The sequence below is a fragment of the Fulmarus glacialis genome, unplaced genomic scaffold (assembly GCF_000690835.1).
Source record: "Fulmarus glacialis isolate BGI_N327 unplaced genomic scaffold, ASM69083v1 scaffold1717, whole genome shotgun sequence".
Taxonomy (NCBI): domain Eukaryota; kingdom Metazoa; phylum Chordata; class Aves; order Procellariiformes; family Procellariidae; genus Fulmarus; species Fulmarus glacialis.
The window spans coordinates 119,149-138,423 of NW_009223635.1; the positions used below are offsets into that span (position 1 = coordinate 119,149).

The 19,275-nt window shown below is 49.2% G+C and overlaps 1 protein-coding gene across 1 annotated transcript in view; it reads left to right on the plus strand.

Annotated features, from left to right (window-relative positions):
* COL27A1 (collagen, type XXVII, alpha 1) overlaps positions 1 to 19,275 on the plus strand; it is a gene marked incomplete at its 5' end in the record, with an annotated part of 152,145 nt that overhangs the window by 109,619 nt on the left and 23,251 nt on the right. The window contains 6 exons of the mRNA XM_009581850.1: positions 516 to 569; positions 2,213 to 2,266; positions 3,032 to 3,085; positions 4,571 to 4,678; positions 18,965 to 19,018; positions 19,140 to 19,247. Coding sequence (XP_009580145.1) covers positions 516 to 569; positions 2,213 to 2,266; positions 3,032 to 3,085; positions 4,571 to 4,678; positions 18,965 to 19,018; positions 19,140 to 19,247 — 432 coding nt within the window. The remainder of the gene's footprint in view (positions 1 to 515; positions 570 to 2,212; positions 2,267 to 3,031; positions 3,086 to 4,570; positions 4,679 to 18,964; positions 19,019 to 19,139; positions 19,248 to 19,275) is intronic.

A 19,275-nucleotide genomic window follows, 5' to 3' on the forward strand; every position in this document is an offset into this window, starting at 1 on the left:
TGAGACTGGTGGCACGGAGAATGTGCTCGCACCAGCGGTAACGGAGAAGTGTGGTTGCAGGAAGCAGGCAGCAAGAGCAGAGCTGAGCTTTTTTGTTACCCACTGTATCAGCCAACCTGCTGGCCCCTTGTGAAGGGCTTTCAAGACTAATTCTGGACCTTTTCCCTTCTTTCCTAACTCATCCCAGTGCTGCTCCACGGCGTGGTTACTAACCTTAGAAAGCAGAGAGGTTGGAAGGAGATAGAGAGAGGTGCTTGGCAGAGGAGGCTGGGGGGCTGCCGCGGGGCTGGGGAGAGGGGAGGCGTGAGGGACGAGCAGAGCCCTCCCGGGGACCAGGCACGAGGGGGTACTGGGCCTCTTTGATGCTGCATACCCTGAGCCAGCTCCAGGGAGGTAATTACATTGCAACCAGGGCTCCGCTGTCCCAGGAGGGCTCTGCTAAAGGAATTATGTCTTTGATCTTGCTTTCTACTTGGTTACAATGGGTTTTTTTCATTATCTTTTTTTTCTTCCAGGGACCGCCTGGCTCAATGGGACAACCTGGCCTTGCAGGTGAACCGGGCATGAAGGTAAGAAATACCCTTAGTGCAATTTCTCTGTCAGACCAGGGAGATAATAGCAACGTCTGTTCCTGCAGGACTGGGTAACATTGCAGGTTCACCCTCCAGCAGCCAAAGCAGACAGCATATTCAACAAAAGATAAAGTTTAGAAAATAAAATCAGGTTAATTTTAAGCCCTTGGTTACAAATTCCTGAGCCCCATCCCGAGGGGGAGGCTGTTAGTGCTGGGGAGAAGCACCATCCCAGGGGTCTTCTGCCTCAAGAGCTGTGAAGGGCCTTGGAGATGAAGCTCAACTCTTTTGCAGATCCAAAATCTGAGTGGAGAAGGGAGTCCTCCAGACCCGGAGATCCAGGCAGCTTCTAATTTGAAACAAGAAGAGTCTTAGGAAGGTCCCAAACTTAAAAATACCCTCAGACAAGGTCCTACCACAGTTTCCAAGCCTCAGCTCTGTGGGGACTGTGGTGGGGGAAGGGTGCTCTGCTCCAGAGCCATGAATGCACCTTCTTGTCCACATGGAAAGGCCTATAAAAACCATCTCTTTGTTTGAATAAGATCCCTGTGCTGAGCAGCTCAGAGGGTTTTTTATTTTATCCTAACCCCCTTTCCGCTTGGTTTGAAGGTTCGCTCCAGTGTGGAAAGCTTTTGAACAGACTCTATGTGGGGATTAAATGCAATTTCCTCTTTGCTGTTCTTCACTCCCCACCCCCAGCCCCATCCTTTGCCATGTTTTCCTTGGCAAATCTTCTGACACTTCACTGGAGCTACCGTGTCTTTGGCGTCCTGATACTGCACGAGCGTTTCAGCTCCCGTGCTCCTGGCTGCGCTCCTCGGGAACAGGACGCGATGATTTGCGCAAACACCCCTTTACCCGCTGTCAGCACAACACGTCCTTGCTGGGGAGTCAGAAAGTGAGAGTCCCACGCTGCTCCTTCTCCAAAGCTGGGAGGTGCTGGGACAGGCTGGGGTTGCTCTGGGCAGTCATCGCTTGCAGACCAGTTTGCTGCGGGACGAGATGTATGGATAGGTCAAACCTTTTTTTCCTTCTGCCTCTGCATTTCCTGAGCTCTCTTCCTTGCAAAGCAGTTAGCTTGGATGGGCCCACATGGGAGGTAGCTGTCCTATGGCCATTGTACCCCCAGTGCAACCTCGCAGACTGCTGCCAAGATGCATTTGTTTGCCAGATCCAGGCACCTTCAGTTCATTCATTTTGGTGTCATCAGAGATTCAGGTTCTTCTCCACCTTCCTCAGTCATGCTGGGGCTCAAAGAGCTATCAGCTTTCTTCTCCCTCGCTCCAGCTGTGTCTGCCGCAGCGCTGCACTGCACCCAGCATTGCTGCTTTTCCTGCCAAAGGGCCATGCCAAGGGAATATCTTCTGGCTCTGCAGCTGCAGGCAGCACAAACCACTGCAGGATCCCTGTCCTGTTGGGCATCATTGCAACAGAGTCTACCGGGCGTGCACTGGCCCTCTGCGAGCAGAGGCGCTGGTGATGCCAACCTGTCCTTTGGACCCCCTTGCAAACTGAAGTGAAGGTGTTTGTGTGGGAGAAGGAAACAGAAAGTCAAAATGAGGGGTGCAATGGGAAATGCTTCATGTTCACTCGCTGTCGGTAAACAGCTTGTCTCCGTGTCTGTGGTTCCTTCTTTGTAGGGTGATCCTGGCCAGTTGGGTGTCCCTGGAGAGCAAGGCCTCGTTGGCCAGAGAGTAAGTATGGTAGGACTTCTCTGCTGTACCAGTTCCCCAGAGGCTCTGTTCCCTCTTCACCTACAGCCTGGGCATACAGACCCTGCTCTGGGCACCCCGTAACCCTTATGACCCTTGTTTCTTCTGCGGGTGGTGGAAACACCTTCCTCGCAGAGCCTGTCAGCTTGAGCTCACCAGCTTACGTGAGCCTCTCCGATGCTACAGTGCCGCTTTGCAAAGTGCTGTGACAACCTCGCCTATGAAAGGGCAGTGTGGGAACAGACCCGTCCTGTTCCCCGGCCGAGCGCAGCCGGGAGGGTGCAGTCCGCACTGGGCAGGGATATGCTGGAGGAGAAGGCGGCATTAAGCAGGGGAACACTGGCTACACTATGCACACGTGGGAGGGAGCCAGGGATGGAATGAATGCAGGGATTGAAGCCGGTAGTGGCTCTTGTCCCTTCTCAGGACTAAGGTCAGTTGTTGGAGCAGGATGGGGAAGCCTCAGGTTAAATGAATACAAACTGAGCCCCCTTTTCACAAAAAAAAATGGCAGCAGGGTCTGTGGAGCAGAAACTGTGGCTCAGAATAAAGCAAGAGGCTGAATTCCTGCTCCTGCTCCAGGAAGAGCTTGTTCAGCATTAGGATATGAGAGAGGACACGTGTCAAAGAGCAGGGCTGGGCTCCTGTCCCTGAAGCCCAATTTGCTGCCACGAGTCAGCTGCCGAAAGCGTAGGAAAAAAAACTTATTTGGGTACAGCCTTATGTGTGGTCACTTCTGTCTTGCAGGGAGAATCGGGGCTGGAAGGGGACAGCGGGCCACCCGGGCCAGACGGTGTCAAGGTAAACCTCACTTTCGCGGCGTGTTTCAGCTCTCACACACATCGTGCACTCCGGCTCCTGTGGTTCCCAGGGGCAGGTTGAAGCCAAGGGGGTTATTGGGTCCTCTGTGCAATACGCCTCTGCCCGGCTCCCTCCAAGGATTTTTTTTTCTGCAAGCACATATAACGGACTCCTCCTGTTTCACTCCTCTACCCACATTTTTGGCATCTGATCAGATCTCCAAAAAGGTCAACTTCTTCAAAATCTAGTTTCCAACAATTTGTCTGCTTTATTTGAGACTTTACAGATTAAATTTCCAACTAATCAGGAATTCCTGGGTCTGGCAGGGGAAATTAAGAATTGTCCATCACTCTCCCCTGCACCACTGACCAGAACATTGTTTGCAAGTAAAGAAACCAGATCCCCTTCCTCTTGGCAAAGCCCCAGGTGCTCGCTCAGGGTTTGCACTGCGCTTTTTGTCTAGCTGCTGTGAGTTTGCTACCTTGCCTTTGGAACAGGACTCTGATTTCTGTCCCTGCACAGCCGGCCGTTCCAAACAGGCCAACAGTTTTGTTCCATGGAAAGAAAAAGCAGCTGGTCCCACAACAATGCAGTTTATTGCTTCGTTCTAGTTAAACTATTTGCCATGTGTCTCTATTTCTGCTTATCTCTGAACGTTGGACCAAAAGACTCCTCCTTAAGGACAGTCAAGACTTCTGTATTCTCTTGCTACTGCTAACTGTCCCCAAGAGCTCTTGAACCAGATCTTTTCAACCTGAAAGTGTCTCTGGACAGTAGAAGAGCCACTGCTCACTGCAGGAGCATTTGTTTAACCAGAAGAGATATTGTTGTGCTCTAATGCAGCTGCAAGGGGAGAACAACTCTGCTGGTTGGTTGCACAAGTGTAGGCGCTGCTGTCAGTACAGAATTGGCCTTTTTGATTGCCTCCATAAAATTTTGTGCCATTAATTGTAAGAACGGTGATTTGACTTGATACCTATTCCTCGGACCACAAATCCTTCACAGGGGCAAGATGACACTTCCGCAGTGTTTATTCGAGCCCTGGGCTGATTCCCATTTTGGCAGCAAGAGCCAAGCGGCCGCTCCAGACAAACCCGTCCTATTAAAAATCTTTCAGCATCCCGAGCTCAGGGCTTCTGGGTGAGGCAAGGGAGACTTTCAGATCTTGTCTGCCTGTCTCATTCACATGGGAGGTTCAGGCCTTACTGCAGGAGAAGCAAAGGGGTTCAGATTACCCTGTGTAATGGGGGAGTTCCTTCTCCTCCAGCCAAGAGACTTTATGAAAAAACAAACCTGGTTTTGCTCATTTTTTAAATGTCAAGTGTATTATGACTCATCCTCATTCATCCTTTTGCTTGCAGGCTCTCTTCCTCTCAGTCTCCTGAAATATTAATTATGTGGTGGGTTTTTTCCTTGCAAGAGCCATGGACAGTGACCCGTGTGTTGTCTGGGTATGAAAAGCTCCCACCCTCCTCTCTTCCACAGGGAGACAAAGGAGAGCAAGGCCTGGAGGGAGAGAAAGGAGAAAAAGGCAACGAAGGACTGAAGGGAAAAGAAGGGCCTCCTGGATATCCCGGCATCACAGGTGTCCGAGTGAGTCTGCAAAACCAGCCCGCTCGCCCCCGTAGCTGGTCCGTAGGTTTCCTGTAGGAACTACACAGGAACTGCATAGCTGCGGTTCTGCTGCAGAGGCAGCCATGTGCGTATCTCAGATGGCCAGGGTATGGGTATTGGCCCAACACAGCTCCTGCACTCTCCATAGGGCCACCTGCACTCTGGTTTCCAAATTAGCACTTGCATCTAGCCCCAAAAGGATCAGCAGAGTGCTGCGTGCTCTTGTCTAAATCCCCGCGTGCAAGATGACTTTAACCTTCCCAATGGCTGCAGCGTGAGCCCAGGGGTGCAGCGCGTGCTCCCCAGCTCAGGCATCGGGGCACAGCCGGCACACACCGAGCTCTGGGACGCAAAAGGCAAGCCAGCTCTTCTGAAAAGACGAGATCCTTTTGCAACAAGAGGACAAAAGAAAGTTTGCAGTCTTGTCTCTGGGAGGCTGGATTTCATTTAAACCCTAGCAAGAAATAAATAGGCTTTTTCTTTTTTCTTTTTTTTTTTTTTTTTTTGACAAGGGCAGTAATTAGTGTAGCCATTAATATTACTGTAACAGGGCATGCCAAAACACCTGGGGGCAGATTGAGAGGGAGACGCAGGCAGTGAACCAGGACACTCTGCTTAGCGCAGGAGGTTATCTGAGATGTGACTTGTTGCAAGTGTTGTCGTAAAGTATGTTATTTTTTGCAAAAAACTACGTCCAGGAGAAGGTTTGGTCTTTTAATTGGGATGCATACTTGGGATGTGGATCAGTTCTCTGGTCTGCCACAGGCTTTACATAGACTTTGGGACAGGTTGTGTAGCCTTGCTCTGCCTCTCTACTGCATCTGTAAAATGGACCACCTCGAGGGTATTAGAGAGGGCTGTACAGAGGACTGCGAGGAGCTGAGTTTCCCCTGGCTGTCATAGCTAGTCTTGGCCTGGAGTTTGGAAATGGCCAGCTTTTGCGCTCTCTCCCTTCTGTTTGATGGTTACTTGCTTACTTCTGTTTTTCCCTTCTAAAGTTTCTCTCTTAAATATAGAAAATAAACAGAAGAAATTAGCGGGGAATTATTCCTGAATCCTCAATGAATATCCTAGGCATGTCTGGTTCGCTTGGAGGTCTGATCTCAGTGCCATAGAAAGAAAAAGTGTGATTCTGGCTCTGAGAGGAGAGCTGCGGGGCCAGAGGAGTCGGGCAGGGTCTGGCCTGGGGCTCCTTCGGTGGTGCCAGATGGAGGATAGCTCTGCCCAGTGCCCCAGTGGGCTGCTCCGCAAGCCAAGTCAGGCCCTTCTGCTTGAAACATGGAGTGGATCAGCTTGACGACATGATTTATTCATTGTAATTATTGTTGTGGATCAAAGTTGTAGGAAGCATGGACTCACAAGACTCTTTCTGTGAAGGGATAGCCCGGCCGAGTTGGATGCAGCCAGCCTGGCCGGAGCGGCCGTGCTCGCCCCTAGCACAAGTCTTGCTGCTGGTGCAGCCGGAGAACATGCCGGCTCCCACCCCACGCACCTCCAGGAGGCATGCGAGCAGCCCCGGCATGTCAGAAGGAACGAGGAGACCAAGTTTGACCAATTTTGCTGGCAGCTTTGAAATCCCTGCCCGGGATGGGTGGGAGGCAGCAGAGCAGGCAGGTACCTCTGAGCGCTGGGTGGATGCTCGATGTTGAAGCACGTTGTTTTTTCCTTTGGTGATGTTGTGACTGGCTAAGAGGGCAGGGGGAAGGGTGTGAGGGGATGGAAGCAGCAAAGGGGCTGGATTTGTGTTATTTTTGGGCTGAGGTTGGGATTTGAGCACTGGCTTGACTAAAAAGTAGAAACGTTGGCTTAATACCGCGGTACAGCACCATAAATGTGCAGAATAAGGCTGTAGTCCTGCCCCAAATAAGGCCATCCTTAGCCACAGCCCCCTGTGCCCACAGGGAGCTCTTTGCAGGACTGGGACCGTACCACGGGCGAAGGGTGGTCCCCAGCATCCCAGCTCCCTCCCAGCTGCAGGCTGGCGTGGCTGGACAGCCGCCCTCAGCGCCCGGCCCTCCATGTGCTGTACTTCTGGCTGGTTCACGTGTTTATATTGTGCATGTTTTAAGAACCAATAAAAATACTGAAATCATGCAAAAGCCATATTAAGTTATAGAGTATAAAATATAGATTCTCTCAGACTCCGTCCCTGCTGTTTGCCAGCATGTCCCTGGGAACATGATGCCGTTTTCTGTTTTATTTTAAAAAAAGAGTCGATAGAGCCAAGATTCCTGCTCATAATCACTCCCTTTTGATTTTTTTACTGCAGAGTGCTATATTTCCATCTACTATTTTAATATGCTTCTTTGTATATCCTTACGTCTAAACTCAAGCAGACTTTCAGAGACCTGCACAGGCTCCAGATAGCACTGCCTCCTCTGCCAAACGCCTGGCCGTTACCTAATATATAGGCTGGTGTTCCTGTACTCGCTGAGGTAATTTAAAGATGGAAGTCCTCTGACAGAAGTACAAACAATTTTTCTCTTCCCATTTTTTCTTTGAGACTTTTATCCCACCTTCCCATGGAGAAAATATACAACGATTAGTGGGATCTTCCTTAGATTTCTGCCAAGATAAAGTTTACAGCTCAGAGATGCAAACCCCTAGAGATAACTGCAACCCCCTCCTTTTCAACTGAGGATTGGAAGCTGGAATATAAAGTCAACCCATCCTCTGCAAGACGTGCCACAAAAGCCACCACAGGCACAGCCCATCACAAACGTGTACAATGGACAGAAGTTTTTAAGGCTGCTGGAGAAAAATAACAAAAATCATGTCAGGGAAAAATCCTGTCAGGGAAAAATCCTGAAGGTATTCACCCAAGGGCAAATGCCAAGGTCGCAGGGTGACAAACTCCTGTCCAGGGTTGGTAGGGTGGCATGGAAATTGCCTGGGGAAGGTGTGGAGGGACTTGCATTGCAGGGTGGAGGCACGTTGGGTTTGGGTGTGCTGCAGATACTGTGTGTTTACACATTACACACATTGCATATGGTTTTAATACATCTGATGTGATAGTGTTGCGCTGTCCAATACTCAGTTTAGATGGTTTTAAAGAGAACTTCATCTTTAGCTATTGCATCTTCATTTGGTCTCTCCTGGCCTGATACCCAGGAGTCCTTACCTCATTGCAAAAAAAATTCCTGCCTGGATCCACTGACTTTTCCCTGGGCTAGCGATGTTTGCTTCTGCTCCAGTATTGTTGAGATACCCTGCTCATCTACAAAGGGGACAGGCGGGATGTAATGCTTCTGTGGGAGAAACACATACAAGGATCTGCCTGGATCTGTCTAGGCCAACAAACTGACTTCCACACAAACTGACCTGAGCATGTAGCTCATCTTCTGCTTCTGGAAGAGACTCATATTAGCTCGAGGAAGCTGATGCCCATCTGCAGTCGTGGACATAAAGACAAGCTTCTCCTACACTTTGGCTTGGCGCTGTGTTGCCCGCTGCCTCGGCACTGGAGGGGACCCACAGAGACGTGCCCTCCACAAACAGCGACGGCCTCTGGAAAAACCCTTTTCATCACAAGTCCCTGCAGCTACACCGCTTCTTGAAGATTTTTCCTTAACACCAAGGACATGTTTAGTCTTAATCTTTATTTTGCTTATGTCTAAAGGAACGTGACACTTCACTATCAAGTGTCCTCTTGACAGATGTAGGAAATGAGGCGCCTGATTGCTCTGAAATGTTCTGCTTTTATTGCTGGTACATTTTCAGCCCAGTTTGCACATACTGGCCTGGGGCAAAGGCCTGGTGCTGGCAGCACCCCGTGTAGCCGCAGAGCAGGTAGAAGCTGGGGAACTTGGCAGGGCGCGTACAAGCTTGCACATCACATGGCGACAGGCCAGCGCAAGGGGTGGAAAGAGGTTAGCAGTTCTTCAGTCTGCACGGTCACAGAGCTCCCTGGGAGACGGCAGATGAAGGGATGTACCGGAGCACCTTCACGGCTGCTAAACCTGGAGGAAGGATAAAGGGTCTGTGCTGCCCTTCTGGGTCATGCAGAAAAGAGACGTTCATCTGGCCATCGATCCCTGCAGCAGGGACAAGTCTGGCTTTACTGAGCAAGGTTCTATTTTCCAGAAAGCCGTCCCGATGCTGATACAACATTACCAACTGAGCACAACCAAACTTCCCTTGGTGCTCGAGAAACATTTTTCAAAGATCGTTAACTTTAACTTGGCTCAGCCATTTCCAGTATTAACATATCTGAAAACCGGTTTCCACTGTGGTTTTAAATCTCAAACAAAAGCAGCAGGGAGGCCCCAGCCGAGTCTCCAGGGGTGGTTTGTACATGTTTCAAAGCCAGTGGATTTCAGCAAACAAACCTGGCAACTGAGATGGTCCATGAGTCTCACAGCTGTGGCTGGCAGGACTCGAGGCAGCTGGAGCTGAGATACGCGAGTATCCTCTATCTTTTGGTCACTTTGTCCAAGTTCACACTGCTCCGTTCAATTCCATTTCCTGCTCAGCAGAGGGATGGGCCAGTTATCCCCCTGGTCATAAGAGAGAAATCGCAGCACCTGAAACACTAACACACAGCTGAGTGCGAGATCCGCTTGAGATTTCAAAAATTGCATCAGAGATGTGCACCTTTCCTGAGCTGCTGTCTTGCATATTATCTCCTCCCAGTGGTTTCCATCTTCTTCTAATACAAACTTATTGCCTTCTCTTAACCTTGACTCTCTTCTGGGCTTGGCCATTTGACCTCTGGTTGTCTTGTTTGAGCAGCAAAGAGCTGAAAATCTCTTCCCTCGCAGAGCACCAGGGACTGTTTGGGCATCTCCATTCAGAGAGACCGACTGGAGACGGAGTCAACAGTGCGGGGAGCAGGAGCAGGCGTTGTCCGCTGGAGAACCAGACTTTCTGTACAGGCAAGGCAGGAAAAGGACACGTCTCTGCAGTTTGTGGGGAGACTGGAAGGTACAACGGCCCGTTGAACCCTGGCAAGGCATCCATCAGCAATGCAGGTGTCACGATGTAGTTTACCAAAATAAAAAGCTAATTTATTTGCCAGTCTGTCATTGTATGAGGGGATAGTGCCACGGTGGTGTAGTTTGCCAAAATAAAAAGCTAATTTATTTGCCAACCTGTCATTGTATGAGGGGATAGTGCCACGGAGCCTGAAATATCCAGACAACATTGTTGGAGAGTCATGTACGTTTACAAAGGATCCAGCTGCCAGTCGATCCCGCTCTTCACAACAGAGGATGATAGGAGTCAAAGGTTGAAGTCACTGGTATGCAGCCATCAACCTGGACACAGGCAAGTGGTCCCTGATAGTAAAACCCCCAAAAGTGCTCCTCTCCGCTGCTTCTCTTCTCCACCTACAGAAAATACGGCATTTCAGCCCTTCCCTCGGAGGACAACTGAGCCGCCGGTGGCTGTGCGAAAGGCCCAAGCCAGTTGGCAGGAGGGAGGTGGTGGGTTTCCAGCTGCTCTCCGTAGCTGTGCACTGTGGTTTTCGTAATGTGCTGGTTGTCATACAAGGCAGACATCTGATAGCGAGGTTTTTACAGTTCCAGGAAAGCAATTGGAGAGGCTGTAGGTAATGAAATACAACATGCTCTGAAACAAGAAAATCCCTCGTTGTTCAGCAAAACTGGGAGCCGAGTTCTTTTCTTTTTCCACTTCCCTTTTAACGCGAAATCCTATCTGCAGTGTCATTCAAGCCACGTCAGGACTCGGAAAGCTTTGAGCCAGATGCTCCAATGGTATAAATCGCCATAAACAATTACGTCAGAGAAGATCTGGCTGCGTGTGTCGGCCCTGCTGCGTGGTGCAGATGTGCACCAGCAGACCAAAAGAGCTCTAAGGGCTGGTAAATCCTTTTGCTCTGATGCAACAAGGTCCAAAGTCCTTTTGTCTGGTCTCCAAGAAGGTAGAGTGACAGAGCTGGGTTGGGGTGGAGAGCTGAGAAGGTTTTTTGAGGGAACTCACAGTGCTCTGAAAAGGATAAAGTCACTATCCAGCCCAGTACAGAGCGCTGGGTGAACTCGTGGCTCTTGGCTCCAGTGCTGTGGTCTCAGCCACGTCGTTCCTCAGAGCGGCAGCAACTCCACACGCAGCGTTGGATGGTGTCCTGAGAACAGCATCCTCCCCATCGTGTTCTCGTTTCTCTATCATCTACAGGCTACAATCCTGAAGTGGAAGGAGGACTTGCTGGCTAGGATGGACTTTCCGCTCTGAACTAGCAAAGTCACTCCAGAAACGGTGTGCTATGGTCACAGCTGAGATGGGGCTGGTTTCTGGGCTCTGTAATGCCAGGGTAGAGCAGGAGCTCATTCTCATCCGACACGCTGCTCTATTATAAAGTTGTCCAAACATCACTTACAGCAGAATTTGTCCCAGAGTGGTTTTTTGCTCTTTGTTCTTTTCTGTTTCCTGCCACTGAAAACATGATTCAAAGATTTTCTGCAACAAAGCGCCTCGCTCTGCTGTCGCCGAATCCAGCCATTCACTCCGAACACATGAGCCCAGCGACGGCTGGCAACGCCACATCTCTTACATGGCGTTCAGCTCCCTGAAAACACTGAGGCTGCTGAAGGACAATCCTGGAGTCACTTCTGGTTTTAATCTCTGCTGTCCATGCAGAAATCTATGCTTTTTTTGATAATGTGCTGAGCTGTTTTTTCCTAGAAAAGCTGTTTTGTGTGCCCTGGTCTACAGGCTGTCTGTGGAGCTCTTACTTGAAAGAAGTTTCTTAAACTCCCTCAACTGGAGGGTGTGGGGTTACTCTCCAACTGAGCAATGGAAGGAATGGAGAATACTGGGCTCAGTGTGTAGGGGAGGGCTGTGACAGCCCCGGCAGTGTGTCAGCGGTAACAGCAAGCTCCTCACACCCTTAATCTAGGAAATGAGTATTGTTACTCCTAATCTTGCCCTTGAATAATGCGTTAGCAGTAGAGACACAAAGCAGTAAAGTGACTTGCCCGGGGCCATGCAGGAGGGTGGTCGGTGACAGAGGCGGGGGGGGACCGGGAGCTCCCCAGCCCCGCTCCTATGCCCAGTGCAGTGGCTCGGTAGGGGCTGTATTGGCCCACGGGCCAGACACATCTCAGTGGATGTTTCCTGAGACAGCTGTGCTTGTCAAAGGGCACGGGCCCTTTGCTGCAGAGCTGAGTGTCTCCTTGGCTTGTGCATGATCCACATCCCATCCCACAGCTACCCTTTCCGCACGGGAGGAGGGGACATACTTTTCCTGCCCTACAGCCTGTCCTTTCCAGTAGCTGCTACATCAGCAGGGCCAGTTCCCATACTGGAATCCAATTTCTGTAGCTGAAGGTGCTTGCACTTGGCCATGGCGTGTCATTGTGTAACAGCCTTGGAGTATCATTACTCGTGTGAACCAATACCCAGCAAAGCCATAAGCAGGTATTTGCCTTGCATCAAAAATCAAAGGTGAATAAAGTTGCTCAGGAATGTAGTCAAACGTGCTTAAACTCTTTGCTTTGAACAGGGCGAGAGCAAGGGTCAGGGCGAGCGCCTCTCCGCATAGCTGCAGTCCACAGGTCTCTCCTTCTAGAAGCAATGTTGTCATCCCTGGGCAGCTCTGCCCTTAGCTGCAATCGGCTTCTCCTTCTTTTGCTTTAATAACCAGTGCATCGCTGATGGCCCCAGGTTCAGCCTCTTCTGTGGAAGTCTAAACATCCCATTTTATGGAGAGGTACATGCTGGATTTTGTTGTTCGGGAGATTTTATTGAGGGGGGGAGGTTCCTGCTATTCTGGTATCTGTGACTCAGCCCACCAAATCCATTGAAACCTTTGGAGTGGACCAGGGTTGCCTGTGAGCCCTGGGAATCCTGCAGGGAATCACAGAGCTCTCCTAAACCCCGGGGAACCGCTGCTTGCAGCGACCGAGGTTGCTCTCCTGTTCGCCCTCGCTCTGTCGGCCAGCTCTGCCTGGTCTCTCTGCTGCTCGGGAAGGCAGGCTGATCCCAGCTGGTCTTCGTTTAGAGTTAATAGGAATCGAAATGAGCCAGAATTTGAAATAAATCCCATTGCCTTGGCAGGGTTTCTTTCCTGACTCAGACGAAGGAGACGCACTTTTTGTGCAGTTACTCCAAGATTCCCCTCCTTATTGCAAGAGAGGATTTCATTCCCCTCCTCTTCCACAACCCCAGGGCATCTGTGTCCTTCAAAAGGAAGATATTAACCCTTAGTGTTTAGGGGAGGGAAAAAAGAGCACAAGTAGTGCTCATTAGTGTAGATTGGAGTTACACTGCCCAAGTGCTCTGTCTGTTCCTTTCTTCCCAGTTGTCAGCTTCCAACACTGGCTAATTCTTTGGGAGGTTTTGGTGTCATCGTGTAGGAAAGCTTCACAGCTCAGTGGGGATGAGGGCTTGCACTTTTCCTGCATTTCCCACCCACCCATCAAGCCTTTTGGTGGCACTTTTGTTTCCTGTGCTCCCTTAGAGATGAGGAAATAGAGGCAAAGAGGGGAAAAAAAGGGGGTTCCCCAGAAACAACAAATTAGTGGCAGTTCAGGGCTATCAGACCAAACCAGACCAGCTCAGAGCACACAGCGCTGCTCTGTACATGATTCTCTTTGCTGCCTTACACTGTGATTGCTTAGAAAAACCAAGTTAAATAGACCTCCTCATGCACAAAACCAGAAGTGGCATATTTCAGAGCAACATCTGCATGCAGGTAAGAATTTGCGCTAAAGCAGGGTGTTAGGGATACAAGATTTTGGGTTGGATTCCACATTTTAAGTTGAGGAACTCAGCTGAAAGAAAAGTCAGAGTGACGCTAGCTGTAGCCTTTCCATCCAAGGTCTTTTTATAGGATTTCCCCATCTAGCTTTTTCTTTGAATTCAGCCAGCCAGCTCTACCTGCACTCACCACTCGGGTTTCCACAAGCAGGCCAAGAGCCCATTACTTCCCAGTGATCCCAGTGAAGCCCTCTGAACCTCACAGTACAATCAGGTCTTTCTTCTTGAGAACAGTTGGGTCTTTCTTCTTTCCCCATACTCATTCAGGAGTTGCTGCCCTGTCTCCTCCCCTTCCAAACTACGGCTAGGCAGAGTGATTATGAAATGTGTTTCTTATAAATCTGAAACATTTATGTCTTCAAATGCCCAGCCCCAATAATCCCACTAATTTCCTGAGTGCTTGTGAACTGTCCTCCATGGGGGGAGGCTTCTCTCGATCAAAGTTTATTAAGTAGAGGTTCTCATATGGAGACATTGCTGAGCGGTAGGAAATGATATGGGGCTTTTTCATTTCCCTTTAAATGAGCTCTCTGGCTGGGCCCTGAACAATGTGGGCATGGTCATCCTATGTTTCATGCATCCTACCTTTATTGCTGCTTCAGCTTTTCTGCCCTTTCTATGTCCAGTGCCTCAAACTGTCACCATTTTTTTTCCCGTCACCATTGGCACTTTCTTTTCTTTACTCAGTAGCTGCATTCTGGTTCTTCTATTTCTTCCTGCCTCATTTTTGGTAGGGAGGAGCGACCTCAAACCTTCACTCAGTGACACCCAAAAAAATTTGGAGCTATGCCTCTGCTCCACAACAGTCCTGAGTTATCCTGAACCTGCCTGAGATAGGCTTTGGGATGCTCTCTCATCCATACTACGCCCTCGTAGAGCTTCCCTCCTACGTTCCTGTGCCGTGCTGTAAGTCTGCAAGCAAAGCAGAAACATATCTATCTCTGAAGTGCCAAGAGCCACAGTTCCCCTTGAGTCAAACCAGGACGGTGAGTCACGTCTCGGTAACCACTTCCCCGGATCTAGCGCATGTAGCAGAGCATCACTGAATGTGGGGGAAGTTTGGGTCTAGTTTTTAACACTGTTTGTTGTTTGGCTCCATTTTGGGGCATATCTCTCTGCAGTTCATTCAACTTCCTTATTTTGTTTTTCTGGATGTTGTTGTTGTCGTAACATAGATTTCAACTGTTGATGTTTTGAGAACTTAAAGCTGGGCCGTTCATCTATTTGTTCCCAATAAACATTACTGCCGTGCCATGCAAGAGACCTGACTTTGCTGCCAAGGCCGTCAGCAGCTGAAAGCCTCTTTTTTCCTTAAAATTTAATCAATTTGCATTAGAAAATAAACCATCCAGCTTTTCACTTAGGGGAATATCTAAGGCCATACTAAAAAAAACTTATAAAATTGGGTCCTTACTGAAGCTGGCAATGAAATTTTAAACATGCTAGACCTAAGATGATCATTTTTTTGCTTTTCTTGGATATTTTGGCATACTTGAAGGCATGTGACTGTGTAAAACTGCTGCTTTCCGCTGTCCCTGGTCACAAATACCATCATCTTCTGGAGGTACTGATATGCTTCTCTAGTGAAGAGTGCAGTATGTTAAAGAGAAATCACCATTTAAAAATGATCCCACTCACGGAAGAAGCTTGGAAAGAAGATTTGTTTTCTCAGCAAACTGGTAACCCAAGGCATACAACAAAATGTGTACAAACCCCAAGAATAAAAGCATCTAGTGTTTAGTGCCTTGGCACACTAACCCAACTGATTTGAATCCAGCAAAAAGAACTTGGAATTAATTATTCTTATGTATAGGCTTTTGTACATTTTCTGCTGCTCATTGCTGTCTCTGCTAAAGAGAGTAGGAACCCGAGGAACCTCACATTGCAGTGAAAGAGGCACCAAAAGATGCTGGATTCCTGATGTACTTTGGAGACCCTGGATGAAGTTACAATCTCACTGAATTTTATTTTTAACCTTTTTTTTTCTTTTCCCCCTGTTCTGGCCCTGATTTTTCCATCCCTGGACAGATGAGTCAGAAGAACGGAGAGAAAAAGGATCTGACCTTTTTTGAAGGCTACCAAAGTCGTTGCTGGGCTTGTTATTGCCTGTGTAATGTGTGGCATGTGACAGTGCGGTGATTTCTGGGAACTGTGCAAACCACTGCGTATGTGCCCTGGGAACATCTGGGATTGCAACAAACAGCAACCACATCTGGAACATCGCAAGTAGAGATACCGCGTATCTGGGAACCCCCAGACAAGTGTTGAACTGCCTCTGAATTCATCCGGGCAAAATTCCTGCGCAGTTGGAGAAAGCGCATCCAGGAAAATCAGACGTGTGGTAGGCTTCCCGCTCACCAGCAGAGCTCTGCTGGCCAAAGTCCTAGAAAGCATGCTGGTAGAGCACAGAAATATCCTTTGGTGATAGAGCATACTCCGTTCGAGGAGGTGACTCAGGCTGCAAGATCCAAGCTACGTCTCTGCTGATGGTGTCGCCAGCACGGTTTGACCCATTTATTTATACCAGCAAAGCTTTTAACTGGCAAATGAGAGCTAACAACAGTGAGGGAGGCTCGAAGGAAGATCTCTGTGGTTTACTGCGAGGGACAGCTGGTCTCACTATCACTGACAAGAGTTGGAGGTGCTGCCAATTTTTTTTTTTCTCCAGCAATGAAGAAGGAGCCGCACCCCAGCTGGAGGACCCAGGAGAGCCTTCTGGAGTAGAGGAACATCCCTGCTCAATGAGGCCAATGCGTCATAAGGGGGAAAGCCGGTACAGGGAGTTTATTGGAGCCCATATCTGTATTTGGACTCCACCAACAGGGAAAGACAAGCTGAAGGAACCCAGAGAAAGTTGAGAGCCTGTCTGAACATGGCACAGTCTTCTGTGGATCAAGTTTATTTTTGTGAGCAGGGCTTGGACTGTGGAAGTCGGGTTTATGTTTTGGTTTTTTCCCTCTCCCAGGTGACTTTAACCCTGTATCTGTACTTCATGATTCAAGCATGAACAAGCATGAACTTGAATGCTGGCAGATTTTAGGAGCAGTGTGGAAATTTTGTTTCTCAGATGGGAAGATTTAAGGCCTGAACCTGTCTTCTCGAAAAGCAAAGACATTTCCCAGTGCAGAGTAGAAGCAAGTTTCAGTCATTGCTTCCATGGGAGATGTATCCAGGTGGGGGGAACCAGGCTGTACTTCAAACTCTTCTGAAGTGAGATCCTCGTGACCTCCCCCGTGAACGGGCTCCACCTGCCCTGCACAGTGATGAAAGGGAACATCTCACCAATGCACTGGTGTCTGCATTTTCTACAGACAGTGTAACGCATCCTCATCCTGGGGGTGGATCCGTAACATGGAAGTATTTGTTTCAAGAGCTGTTACAGCACAGCAATTCAGGAGCACATCTGAGAGTGCAAAATGACTCTGCTGGAGAAGATCAAGGGCTTGGCCATCACTGGGGCCAGGAAGAGATTTCGCTTAAAACGGGCTTTCTCCTCTTTGCAAGAAACCTCTATTGTCCGTGCTTCCAAAAGATCTTAGTGCACAGTTGAAGGAGACTGATGGAAAAACACTATGCAACTAATTAGAAATCCCAGTTGTGTCTTTATTTGTTCACGTCTTGTTTTGACAGTAAACTTTTGTGAGTGATTCCACTATTCACTCTCCAAATTTTCAAGCCACTGAGCATCACGGTATCGCTGCAGAACAGGGTCTGGAGCGTTATTGCTGGCTTCGCTACACACATCACGACCGATATGTGGGGAAGTTGAGGGACCTGGTACCAGGTCCAGTGGTGAGCTAGCTGCAGAGCTGGGTGAGGATGGCCGTTTCCCAGGCTGATGCTTTCATTGGTGAGGGTTTCTCTGTACTCCTGTCAAAAGTGTAAATCACGTGGGTGACGCCGGAGGCTTGGCACCCACCATTCATCATGTATTGCAGCTGCTCAGCGTCTGTGGGAAAATAATTCCAAAAGTGAACTTTTGGAAAGTGGCAGGAAAAAATAGCAAATAAAAACCCTGAGCAGTATGGAAGAGACAACAGAACAGGACTCGTGTACTCCTCGGTGGGGACCTGTCCTTTGTGAAGGTCTAATAGCATTGGCAAGGTGGGCTCTTGAAATGTTTGACTTAGGTGAAATGGAGCTATTCCCTTCGGGGAAGTGAAGAACTGGCACAATTCTTTAGGGCTATAAGAAGTCTGAATTGCTCCTTTATGTTAAGAGCAGGCACTTACGAGGCCCGTGTTTCAGATCAGAGTGAAAACCCTCCGATACGGCTAGCTTTATAAGTTGCTTTTGTTCAGCTGAGACTGCAACATCAACAGTGATGAAAATTATACCTTCTCAACCGGGAGGCGGGAGAGCAGAGGGAGAGATGCCGTGCTGGTGTGTAGATGCTGTTGAAAAGTTGGTCGCAATTGCCAAAAAGCATGAGTTATTTTCTTCAGTGATACTTTTGCTTCTTTCTGTCAAATCCAAAATATGTTGTCTGCCTTGCAGCCAACGGGGTCAAACATTGAAAAAATGAACTCCCTGGGCTCCCCAAGGAGAGTGTGCTATACTTAGTTGCTCATCACAGCTAATTTCTGCTGTGTGCGTGCAAGGAGGGGCGGCAGGTTCTGCTGCTGGTGAGGCACCCATGCTAGGTGCCCGAAGCAGGCCAGCGTCTCTGTCTCTCGTTGCTGTGGCTCCCACCTGAAGTTTTGCATCCCGCTCCATTTCTAGGTGCCCGATGAGCATCTTGTGATTTCTGTGTGCTGCGTGTTGCAGCGATAGTAATACAAACAGAGGGAAGGTTTTTGCACTGTGAGCAGAAAGCTGTGCATGGCAGGGAGATAGATAGCAAATGAAACCACTGCCTGTTTTTACAAGATAAAAATAAGGAGAATTGCTGTTGAGGCAATGGTTCCACTGCCGGTATCCTAAAACCGTGTAACAAGTATCGATATCCATAGTTGATGGTGAGAGGTACAACTCTGTAAAGCAGCGGTGCACAGACGGCAGCTCTGTCTGCAGACCAGAGGGAACATTTTGGAGGGGCCGGGGTAAATGTGTTTTCCCCATTTCAGCCCTTTCTGTAGCAGTGGCTGGGTAGGTACCATTTTTCAGTTCAGTGGGTGCTGTCTTCAAGGAGCACTTCTGAGATCCCTCTTTTGCATCCTTGAGGACAGACGGACACATCAGATGGCAGTTTTCCATCACCTGCCTGTCTTTGACATGTGATTTGAAGATGAAAAACACCACCTTTCAGCCATGTTGCCCTATAGTCACCTGGGCACAGAGATCTTTCCGCCTTTAAGCCATGAGGTTTCCTTCTCCTCCGTGTGTTGGAGCAGCTCGAGGACAAACTCAGCCATCCTCCAGCTGTAGAACCTGTGAATTGTGGCCTTACCTGCATGACTGCCTAGCCTCCTTGTTGGCTCCCGTGGGGAGAGGATAGGATGGGTGAGGACACTGTCAGGGTTGAGTGTACCAGGGAAGTGGCCTGGGAGTGGCTGGCTGGGATGGGACTTCTTTGCTTTCCCATTCCAACAGCTTTTTTTGCTCTCCTAGGGACCAGAAGGGAAACCAGGAAAACAGGGGGAAAAGGGCAAGCCTGGCCAGAAGGTAGGAACATCTCCTGTTGATAACGCCTCTTCCTCTGGATCTCCCTTTCTTTGCTCATCTTTGATATTTATCTGTAGAAGCAGTTTTGTCCTACATTAATGTCAGTGCTTTTGTTCTGCAGGGCAGCAAGGGCTACCAGGGGCAGCTCGGCGAGACAGGATCTCCAGGGAAGGAGGGGCCGAAGGGGAACCAAGGCCCTAAAGGATCCCGAGGTACCCTGGGACCTATGGTGAGAAGAGCTCTGCAAATGGTTGAAC